At 39.2% G+C, this 12,518-nt stretch overlaps 1 protein-coding gene across 1 annotated transcript in view; it reads right to left on the bottom strand.

Annotated features, from left to right (window-relative positions):
* The window catches only part of kpnb3 (karyopherin (importin) beta 3), a 35,298-nt gene extending 26,554 nt beyond the window's left edge, over positions 1–8,744 (bottom strand). The window contains exons 1-4 of the mRNA XM_057817440.1: positions 8,586–8,744; positions 6,339–6,419; positions 5,811–6,003; positions 5,621–5,723 (exon numbers count right to left, since the gene is read on the bottom strand). Coding sequence (XP_057673423.1) covers positions 5,621–5,723; positions 5,811–6,003; positions 6,339–6,419; positions 8,586–8,663 — 455 coding nt within the window. The 5' untranslated portion in view covers positions 8,664–8,744. The remainder of the gene's footprint in view (positions 1–5,620; positions 5,724–5,810; positions 6,004–6,338; positions 6,420–8,585) is intronic.
* Positions 8,745–12,518: the final 3,774 nt, after the last annotated feature.

Here is a 12,518-nt window from a genome sequence, read left to right on the forward strand (position 1 = left end):
AATCCATGTCAGCCCTTCTGCAGTCGGCAAATGTAATATAACTTGTAATTTCACCACATTTTGGTCACTAATGGCCGTAGTATCAATCCATTCCTCACGTTAACACAGGCTGACCGTTGTTAATAATTTTGTCCACGGATGATCAACGAAGTGACACGAACTGCCATCCAATCTCATCTACGTGTCATCTAGGTCGTGCTGAATCAATTTTTGAAGATTCCATGGGTTGCTCTGGCTTGATTTCGTAGTTTTATCGTCGTCAATACACTGCTAATACACTGCTACTCGACCAGACCGGAAGTGCGAAGCAGACATTTTCCAAGATGGCGGCACCCGTATTTCGCTCAGGAAACTTGTCTATAGACCCCAATCACATGACGTCACAACTCCGCCCCCTGACTGGAGCAGCCATATTGTCCGTCAGCTCGTCGTGTTTACACATTACCGCTACGTACATGCCTCCTATTACGGCGTGTTTTTCTGCTCGTTAACATTAATAATCAAAATGGCGAAGAAGTGTGTGGCGGTTGGTTGCAGTAACAGAGAAGATAGACGGAGAGACTTGAAGTTCTACCGTATTCTGAGAGACCCGAAGAGGAGAGCGAGCTGGACTGCTGTAATTCGACAAGAAATCTGGGCACCAAACGATCCACAGACTATGTAGTAGTCATTTTATATCTGGTAAGATGCATTTAATATATATTTAGAAGATTTTGGGCTGACAACCACAATTAAGATCATTGTGTGACGTTGGTGATTGGGGTCTATATAGTTGCCTCTTTTTCTTTGGGAGTGGAGTTGTTTTGTTGGTGTTGGCGGTAAGCAGAGTAAAAAGAGGGAGAAAAATACAACTTCCGTGTCTAATTTTTCGCCGCCAAGCAAGCGTTACAATATTGATTAAAAATGAATGAAAACTAAATACTATTGAATATGTCATCATTATCATTTTAAAAATTTAAGTGACAGGTAAAAATAGATTATGACTGGATTTTTATGACCCTGTCAGTCAAAATGACAGACAACGAAAATGTCTAGCGCAACCTCTGATTTTGCCGCTCTCTTTGTCGCGTTTTCCTCGTTGTGAATAGTTCCCCCTCGACGGGCTGACTGGTCCTTCTCAAGCCATTTATATGGCTATTGGGGAAAAATACTTGGGTAAAAAGAATATCCTGTAAAAATATTGGAGTAGAGAGACTGAACAATGACATTTTGCGGCTTTCTTCGTCGCGTTTTGCTCCTTCTGAATAATTTCCCCTCAATGGGCTGAATAGTAAAATCGATGAGCCAAGTCTACCGCTGACGTCATCCACCTGTTGGGGACGCTAAAGCCCTATAATGGTAGGCGTGGCTAACCGTCAGATTAAAAGACTAATTTCTCGTCATCTGTGCTTTGCTAAATTGTTGTATATAGTCGAATCGTCTCAAAATATGATTCTAATTCACATAATAATGCCATTTAAGACTTTTGTCGTGTCATATGCTCTTTAAGTCACCTAATGTTTTAAAGGGTATTGTAAATTCATAAACACTGATAGTGTGAACGTTTGAGATACCCTTTAACTAATTGACTCTGCTGTGGTGTCAGATCTCCATTGTAAATCGCAGCCAATTGAGTTCTATAGTCCTCAATGAAAGATCGCGGACTATAGAAATCCGAACATTTTTTTTTTTTTTTTTTTTTTTAAAGAATAAACTTTTAATTGAAAAATAAAGAGTTTTTAATTAAAATGTAAAAAATGATATGATTCCCATTTTTCTTAGAAAAACAAAAAAAGTATATATATACATATATAAAGTAAATTAAAAATGTAAAATAAAAACAAGAAAATATTTGCTATTAAGAGGCTCAAGCACGGTTTGGACAACTTTTTAATGGAAAGATTCAAGCACTTTTTAAGGACTTTCAAGACCAATTTTCCAAGTACCTTTTAAACAATATCCCAAATAGGCATGTGCCAGTATCAGTTTTTGACAGTATGATAACCTGAAGGAAAAATACTGCGGTTTCACAGTATTGCAATTATAGCTCTAAAATGTGTTATTTTGAGATGTATGGGTATAAAAATAAATAAATAATATTCAATTGAAGAGGATTTTTTGTTTTTCACAATATATTTGCAAATTGGAACATCAACATGAATATAATGTTGAATAAATAAAAATAACTCAAACATTTAAAATTGAAATCAATATAACTTGTAGACTAAACCCAGTGCTACAGCTCAAGTTGCTAAACATTAGAACAAAAATAATTATTTTCCAAAAAAAGTAGAAAACATATATACAGGTATATAAATTTGTATTTATACTGTATATTGCAGGGACTTCACTAACTTTAAAGCACCATCTCTACATTTTTCGAGCCTTGCTCCTTTTCTACATATTTCTCAGTCCAAGTTATGATGCAGGAATGAGAGTATGTTGAACTTTTTTGGGTTAATATACCACTGCTACTATTAATATTAATTAGTTGAGTATTAACGGAGAGCATGTTTATGACTCTTATCATTATACACCTCAACTCAAAGTCACCAGTGAAAAAAATACCACAGACTGTATTATGAAAATTATTTTGAACCGATGTTTACAATGGTGGAAGACTACAAAAGTACGCTTAGAGTGAGGAAACAAGCTAGCCGTCTTGGCATGCTAATGCGCCACGTTAATAGCCTCGTTAACAAGCTTACGCTATAGTATTTGTTATACCGTTGCTAGACACAAGAAGTACGCTGGAGTGAATTCTCATTGCTGGTGGGAAACGTTAATGACAGCCTTTACTTACCTTAAATTTTGTGTGAAGTGACGAATGAGGTCACGTAAATGTGAAATCATGTTGGAAGTGTTGCCTGCACATCGGATGTTTTTACCCCTCTAAGCAGAGGCAGTCTGTTTCTTTCGGTAGCCGAAATACTAATATTAATACCATACTCGTGACTGTCTTTTTTGATGGGGGGGGGGGGCTCAGGTGACGTGTCACCGACAGACACAGGACAGAGCAACAACTGGAGGGGGAGGGGTGAGCGCTGCCGTCCAAGCCATTTCTTGCTGCATTTTTGGGACATAAAAAAATAGCTAATATCATACTACTGTACAGTACTGTGTAGATTTCGAAACTCCACGGGAGGGTGCGTTCCTGACAGCAGTGAGCGTTTTGTGGCAAACTAAATGCGTCCTATAGCAGAGGTGCTGGCGTAGGTGATTGCGTGCTGCTTGGTGGCTGGAGACACACACATCATGGCTGAGGAAACCTTGGTAAAATGCACTTTCTTTGAAGTTTACCAATTGCTATGCCATGTGACACTATCTCGATGTACGTTTGTGTGGAACTGTATCACCACAAAAAACTTCAGTTCTCGCTGAAACTAGTAAAGCTCTTTACAAAACTATTACAATCTCTCCTACTCCTAAAAATAGGACTCGCTTTTTTTCTTGTGCACTAAGTGGATCGACTACAGTATCTTTGGAGGTGCAGGTTTGATTCATCAGCCACAGAGGCACAGCATTTTCAGCTTTGCCAACCACAAAGGTTGGTATATTAAACCGCCATGTACTGCTTACGTAATGACATACCAACGTTTTTCAGTGTGAGAGTTTACACACACAAAACTATCACCTTTCCAGAAGTGAGCGATGTAAATTTTAAAAGTCCTTGAAACTGAGAACGCGTCTACAGTACAATGAGTGGGCGAGGAAAAATCCTGATCAATCAAGATTCAGAGACTAGTGATGTAGAATATGATTATATTAAAGTAAATGTGTATTCCAACGATTCCTTATGCAATTACTAGTCAAAGTATAACACATCAACTGGGCTTAAAGTGACCTCTAGATGTCTCTGAACATTGAATTTCCCCATAAAAATACATTATAATTCCATTAATTCGTTCCACAGCCCAAAAACCTACACTAAATCCTTAATAAATACTGCTGGTACTATTACAAATGGCAAAAAAAAATAATTATAAATAAAATTGGAATAATAATATAATTCCTGTCATAATGTAAGGAATCTGGTTCTAATGTGCGGATGTTTTTTTTTCTGTACCTGAACGCACCCCGTGACTGACATGACAGAGGGAGCGGTGCAGTTGAGAGTTTACTTTCGCTTTCAATGTTTCTTGAGAACACAACTGCAGTGGACAGTAGGCGTTTTATGTTGGATAAGTTCTGAAATAAATGATAAAAACCTGACGAAGCTGGCGATTTCTTTGGCGATGTTACCACAATAATAATTGTCAACCTAACCTATAAAGACTGGCGGACGGTGGTCGGAGTAGGACCGTGGAGATGTATTGTTGAGCCATTTCACGGATGCGCACCCCACGCGGATATTTTTCTATAATTTGCATCTTCATTTCAATTTTTTCCTTCCTTGTTTCACCACCTGTACCAACCTTTTTGAAACTTGTGTTTTCTCTCACAGGAAAATAAGCCGTGCGTAGGTCTGCAGTGCTGTCATGTCGTCGTATTTCGAGAATGTTGTCGGATGTAAAAACAAATGGCGAGTCAAATTGTACATCGGATGTCGAAAAGATTGTGTGCCGAAGCGAACGTATGTCGAGGTAGCACTGTATTTACATATTTTGCTTTGCAGAAAATTGGTTCAAAGCATCACGTTGGTTAATTTGCTGTATGGCGCCATCAAGTGATCTTGAAGCCAAAGTCAACAGTATTGAAATTCAATGGCAATTTAAGAAAACGACATGAATGTGATTTTGTTATTATATGAACAAAATGCAACAAGTGCTACAAGCATCAATTGTTGCTCATTTTGATTTAGAAATAATGGCTTTTTCAAAGGGCTTGGTTTTAAAGCGTTTTTTTTGGGGGGGGGGGGGGGGTATGTATTTCACTAGTCGAGATAATATTTTAAGTAATACTGCCTACATGCATGCACTTGTTTTATCTATCTGGCAAATGAGAAAAGTGGGGGGGGGGGGGTGTAACGGTATGTTGTATGTCCCCTCCCCATCAAAAATAGATTATGCCATAGCATATCGCTGTCATAATACAAAATAGCCAATAGAGGATTTTTTCCCCATCGAACACCACTATCAGAGACTATGTAAATTGTTTTCGATGTTGTTGATAATTGATTAGTGTTCAATTAGTCGATTAACACACGCATCCCTTGTTGCCAGACAAAGTGATCCTAATAAGGCAGGGGTCCCCAAACTTTTCCCTTTTCTGATGAGGGGCCGGGGTCAGTTTGTAACAGAAAAAGTGTGACGATTGCAGGAGTGCCTAAATGTAAAAAATGTTTTGTTTTTCAGAAAGCCACAATCAAATAACCCTTTCTGGAACCTTCACGAAACAAAAGTCAATAAAAATAACAGTAATAAATGATAATAACACTATTAATTAAATAGATAATAACCAAATAACCCCCTCTGAGTTCCTCACAGAAAAAAGCCAGGAAATAAATAACATTATTGAGAAAAAAAATAATAATCAAAACGCTCTCTGGTATTGTTCAGGGGGCCGGACCAAATGTGGAGGCGGGCCGTATCCGGCCTAAGGGATCCACGATGTGGCCCGCAAAAATGATGAGTTTGACACGCCTGGTGAAGAATATCCACACAAGAGCGGTTTGTAGTCAATAAAGTAAAGAAAATCTCACCAGAATATATGCAAGGCAGCTTCCCGCAGGCCGACGTTGTCTGAATTGACAGATTCGAACAGGAACTTGAGTACCTCTGGCCACTGGTTGTTTCCATCATCATCTAGATTATAAATAAATACATATATATAATCTAAATCAACTCCTGATTTTGAAGAAAAGATACAAAAAAAAGTGGTGAAAATATTACCTATGAGGTTGCGGGACAGCTCCGCTGCAATATCGCAGACCTTCTTGCGGATGTTTGGTGAAGTCTCCTGTTGGATGCTGGCCAAAAGTTCTGTTTTGATGTCTGTTTGCAGCCGTCCTGAGAGCCCTGGATAGATCTCTTCAAAAGAAGATGACAGCAGCCGTCGCAAAAGCACTGCTGCCATTTGTCGGGCCTGATGAATGAAGAATAAATTCTCTTGAACATTTTTTACACCCTCTCTTTAACATTACCAATCAATTTGCCATACACATAAATCCAAGCCAGCATTCTCCCTTGAGGGAGTGCTTCTCCCGTTACAAAACTAAAAATATTAGCTTCGAGAAAGAGGCAAGCTATAGCTGCAGGGCCAAGCAGCTGGTAGACTCAGGGTAAACACAACTGCCCCAATAGCAAAGCTGTGACTCATAGCAAGCAGTTGTCATGGCCCGAAAAAGAGAACTAAAATTTCTCACCCAATTATTTAGCAAATGCATGCAGAATTCTCAGAGTGTACAGATGTGCACGCACCTCCTCTGCAGCAGATGGATCTCTGACAGCCTGAAGCAGGAACATGATCTTCGTTTGACCAGGGATTGAGTCGTAGGTCTCCTGGAAATGCAGAATGGACATAGGTTGGACTGCTTCAAGCAAGAGCAGATTTACAATGGATGGTCCAAGGGAAAATTCACATTTTTGTGTGACAACACCTACTGCTTAATATACGCCGCAGTACAGGGAAGAGATGACAGTGGCGACACGGCGCAAGATTGTCCATATTTGGCACTGAATGAAACTACAGAGGTTACAGGTAGGCTGGTGCCTTACCCCAATGTTTTGGATGTAAAGTACTTGAGGAGAAGCACATGTGAAACACTCATGGCCATATTTCAAGGTACAATTTTTATTTTTCCAATTCATTCTCTGTCATTGACAGCAATCTGTTTAAACTGGGAGGGGCTTGTAGTAGTTGTACGGGACTGCCTGTTTTTAGGAGTGTAACACACTTGTATGGTCAAATTATTTTTTGGTCTTTTCTAAGGGTACCATAATTTGACCATGTCTTTTTCATGCTTTTGCTTTTTAAATGATTCTCTTAAACCACATAACAACAGTGCCTGATTTTCATTGGTTACATTTCAATCAAGTTGTGTGTGCAGTATTTTAATTTTCTGTTCACGTGTATGAAGATGACACATTTTGTCCTTACCCAGTACTATACTTCCACATTTAAAGGCATAAAATCTGGACGTATTTTGCTCACACAGCCAACAGACATTACAAACCTAATCAGGCTTTAAGAGTGAAAACTTTTAATAGGAAAGTTAGTTTGATCCAGTGGGGCTGCCCGTCACATGCAGAACTGTATCACCTCCACCTCAATTTGGGCAAGGTAAAAACCCTAATATTCTGTACAGGAATATAATCGGACTGCACCCTTCAACATTCAGTGTAAAATCAAGCTTTGAGAATGTAAGCGGATTCAAATTTGCACAAGGTAAATCTGGAAGAACAGCGTACTCACAAAACAAATGGCATTATGGACATTTATATGCGAGTTCATCCTGCCACAAAGGAATATCAGAAAATTGACTCAATATTTACTCATCTTAAGCTAAATAATTTTATTTTCTAATCACAACACCAGTTTGAACTGCAGTCTTATTTATGTCTAGCAACAAAAAATACAATTAATAAAATATTCACAACCACACCGCATAACCAACAGCTGTAAAAATCAGATAAATCCAGCAACAAAAGACCCTGAAGTTGTTAGTGCAGGCTGAACGGGTTTGTGAGCCTCATCAGCACTTCTGATTTGAATTGTTTGCCATTCGCAAAATCGCAGACTGCCGTAGGGGCGGACACTTTGCACGCGGGACATCACACGCATTTGACAACAAGTTGCCATTACGTGTGGCACGTATTGAAGCGTAATTCGGTGAGCTGAGTGAGCGCCGAGGCAGAAAGTCCGCAGACAGAAAAACTTGGACACAACACTCGTAACAAAGCTTGGGTGCGACAAGCGGGTCGTCATTATACACAAAAGTGAAAGCTAGTAGGCCAGTGGAGATACGATCATAAAGCTGACAGGTGGATGATTTGAGAAGTCCCTTTATGTGAATTAGAGTGGTTCTGAGATATATTAAACATATACAACGAACATATAAACACACTTTAACCAAATCAAGGGAAATCTGTGAACGTTGCATACAAGTCAACACTCGCTTCGGCAACAATTCATTCAAAACTAAGTAACTTGATCGGACAAACCAAACCACGCGAGCTTCCCAATCACTAAATAGGGCTTCTAACTAATGCTAGTTACCACGCTAGGCAAGTTAGCCACCGGGAAGTAGCTTTTGCGTCTTATTGTAGCTCCCTGCTACTTCCTGTACACTCCCGAGTACGACGCCTAGCTTCCCTGAGCATCTGTGATTTTACATGCTTCTGCGTCTCCGAAACATTTTACAGCCAATTTAAGTGGCTGTCAACAACACAAAGGCGTGTAAGTGTGTGCTACACTGCGAATGTCACGGGGGGTATTGCCGTTTCTCAGCTCAGTCGTGCCCTCTAAACTACGCAGCATGGTTTAGCATCGTAGTGTTAGCCGAGCAGTCCGCCAGCCTCGGCTGGCTCCCGTTTGCACGTGGGCTACCAAACCTGACGCGCGCGCGGCTAAACGTAGCGCTAGCTGGGCGGTTAGCTTTGGCTCCAGACGACACGCCGCACGGCTGCAATCGGCGACATGGCAGGCGTCAGGCGTTCGAGTCTTACCTCGGATTGTTTCCTGACATTGTTGTCAGGGCTCATCAGGTTACCCAGCAAGAGGTAGAATTGCTGCTGTTCCGCCATTGCCGAGATCCAAAAAGACCAGCCGGGAGGAGACGCGGCGACTTGAGCCCGGCAGTTCCAGCTTTAGTAGCACAACCTTGCTCGTCTCCCATTGGTTTATTTTACCAAGGCTTTCTAACGCCCATTGGTTATCGGTTGGCTCGTAGACGCTTGCTATTGGCTCAAATTGAGTCTTGTCGTTAATTGGACGGAGTCGACGACGAAAAGTGAGGGTCTCTTCTCATTCGCAAAGAAATGTGCCAAATAGCGGGAAAACTGGCAGGAAGAACGCGAAAGACCCTGAACTATTATTATTTGTCCCTTTTACCCTGCAAACCCCCGTTTACAGACGTCGCGTATCCGCGTTTGTCTAACCTCAGCTATATAAAGAAGCTCATTAATTATATTTATTATTTGAATTGTCTGTCATTTTTAGCTTAGAATCATTAATTGATGTCTAATATTTAGTTTAAAGAACGACTTTAAGATATTATTCACTCGCACAGTGGTGTTACCAGGATGCCAGGTGTTAGTGGGCACTAGTCTTACCTGAGGGGGAAAAAAAAGCTACAATGCTCAAGTAGCTCGAAATGCAGCGTAGAGCTACTGCACCTTAAAACATGTTTTGATTTCTTCGTCAAACCTTTTCTTTTGTCCCAGGCAATAGTAGGTAGTTTTATTTACCTGACATGTTTCGGCGAGCACTTCTGCCTTCGTCAGAGGGTCGGATTTATAAGTGTAGGCAAAATGAACTCTATACAACTATGTTTTGATTTCTCCTTGAGACTGTTGTTGTGATTTGGTCTAAACCAGACATGTCCAAAGTCCGGCCCAGGGGCCAAATGCGGCCCATGGTCAAATTTCATCCGGCCCCCAGCCTCTGTCATAAAATCAATAATGTCTGGCCCGCACACAGACTTAATAAATTGGTCAGCAGTACTTCTACCAGCATATGAAGTAGTTTACACACTAAATGCTGCTCCTCATTTACCCACTAAAAGGCAGCAGCACTCTAAGCAACATCAACATACCCCGTGTGACCCTCCTCCCCTCCCAATTTTCTAAAATGGCGACAATCAACAAAAAAAAAATAAAGTTGACTGCGAAGACCGACGCTTCTAGGATAGGTGGAAATTGGACTATTTATTCACTAAAATATGCAACAACTGTGCCTCATTTGCAAAAAGACCGTCGCTGTTTTTAAAGAGTTCAATGTGAGGCGATATTAACAAACAAGACACGCTGACATGTACGACAAGATTACAGGGAAGATGACAAATTGAAGCAACTTGAAGGGAGTTTAATTTTACAGCAGCAGTATTTCACAAGAGCCTGGGAGTCAAAAGAAAACGCCACAATGGCTAATTGCGAGATTGTTGAAATATTACCGTAATTTAAAAAAATAATTAAGCAAATGTGACACGCTAAAATTTGCTTAAATATATTGTTCTACGTAAAGGAAGTCAGCCAAGGTCGGCCCCCCACATTTTTACCACACCAAATCTTGCCCCCTTTGCAAAAAGTTTAGACACCCCTGGTGTAAAGACAAATTCCAAATACACTATGTAGCGCCCCCAAGCAGTCATTGTTTGTCCCGCCGACGCTTTGAGCCCTACTTTGACCCTCTCAGAATGCTTCAAAACTCACCAAACTCAACAGACAAGTGAACACTGGTGAAAACTTAACAAAATGCAAAAAATAAAAATAAAAAAAATATGTGTAAATGTGTGTAGCGCCCCCTAGGAACAAAACCAACATTTCTTTTCATGTTTTTTTAAGGTGAAAGGAGGTAACAACGCAAAGGTTAAAACTTAGAACACATCAGTACTATATGAATGGGATACCATACGCGGTGCCAAGACTGCCGTTAGTTCTACATCCAGTTTTCTTTGGATGGGCAGAGCGTGTCCGTGAGTGGGCACTGCCCCCCCACCCCCACCCCGGTAACACCCCTGCACTCACATATTTTAAACTTTTAAACAAATTACGTCACAATGAAAAAAATTGTGTCGGTAAAAAGGTCACGGATATCTACCTCATAACTATCGCTTAATTGTATTTTTTGTTACCGTCGCATTTTCCCTAAAATTTTAGATGATAAATAATTGATCCAAACAAAGAAAAATTGGGGAAAAAATAGTTTAAAGGGGTAAATATATGAAAAAGAAAATCTCGATCACTCCTTGATGTTTGCGATTTCTGCACCGCGACCCTTGTTATATGACCATGTTTCACCCATAAAATCCCCCAAAAATCCGGCTGTGGCCATTCACAACTGTGTCTTCACACTCGGTGATAAATGCTACATGGAGTTTTTGGATCGAAAGAGGTAAGTGCGCGATAATATCATATTAAAATCGTGGTGTCTTGAATTAATGAATCTTCCCCCAGAAAACTGAGATTTTAAGCTTTCCAATGATGTATCACACATGCATATAAGACATATATATATATATATATATATATATATATATATATATATATATATGTGTGTGTGTGTGTGTGTGTGTATTTAATTATTTTCAATAAATTAATACATCCATAAAATATTGATAAAATACAAAAATTAAAATGAATAAAAACTGAAATACACACTGGTTATGGCCCCTGATAACACTCTAAAGCTGATAAAAGATAAATAAAATACCATTACAAAGAAATCAAATAGATAAAAAAAATTTCCTCCTTTGTCGTTAATTTAAAAAAAAGAAGAAATAATTTAAATAGAGAGAATATTGCCGTTTTATCTTCTTATATCATAATAGCTATTTTCAAACAGATCAAAGAAATTTCGATGAGAGAATATTGTGTTTTTTAGTTATCCTTATTTTGTTTTTGTTTTTTAATTTTGAAAAACTAAATAATTATAAATTAGATGTCCAATTCAATTTAAACTGGGAGGATTGTCTGTGATTGCTCATTTTTTTGTGTCATTCACGTAACAAAAAAAAACAACAAAATACATATTTTTTCCATGAAAGGACTAAAGGGAAAGACAACACCTAGTATAAATGACCTTGATGTGAAGGATAGTTGTATTTAAGTATGCAAATGGCAAAAAATTACACCTCTGATAATGGAGAAAATAAACCCCAAAAAATGACACTGCTTAAGGGCACGTCCATATTGTGACAACACCTATACCCATGCAAATACAGTACATAGAGGTACTGATAGACTTGAGCGCAGGTGCGTAAAGTATCATGGGAATAAAGGATGTCATGAGGAAGGGAAGGTAATCTGGGATACTCGCATTTGCTGGGCTAAAATACTTCTGGCATTGATAAAATGTACACCCCCATGTCTTATTTTGACCATTTTCTTCAATATTTAACACCACCGACATGAGTTTTTCTGTTATTTCAATTTATTTACCCTTTCAGGATAGTGGTCACTAAAGTGGGCAGCTATTCAAAAGTTGAAACTTAAGACCTTTGTAGGCCAACTGACTATTTTTGGTAATTTAAAAGACACACAGTATTAATATGATTGTATTTTGTATTATTTTTCATTATGAATAAATGTATGAAAATAGTGTACAACACTAGTAAAAACTAAATTGATGACATTAAAATGAAAACAAATAGCAATACAGGCTCAAATACACGTCTAGCACAGTCAGTGGCAGCCAATGAGTTAAATGAGTGCCCTGTAATTTATGCATGAAAGGGATGTACATGATAAAACGTGTTGGCGTTCTTTTTAAGCTTGGATGGTCTAAAAATTCTTTAACTCCTCAGCTGTCATTGAAAGTAAGAGATGTCCAATCCATTGTGACTGGGAGGCTTGACAGCAATCATTCGCTACCAGCTCCTCCCAGTCAAAATGAAGTAACGTCAATGAGTTAACTTCACTAAGAATACAAGTGTGATGGTC

Source organism: Corythoichthys intestinalis, chromosome 2 (genome assembly GCF_030265065.1).
Source record: "Corythoichthys intestinalis isolate RoL2023-P3 chromosome 2, ASM3026506v1, whole genome shotgun sequence".
Taxonomy (NCBI): domain Eukaryota; kingdom Metazoa; phylum Chordata; class Actinopteri; order Syngnathiformes; family Syngnathidae; genus Corythoichthys; species Corythoichthys intestinalis.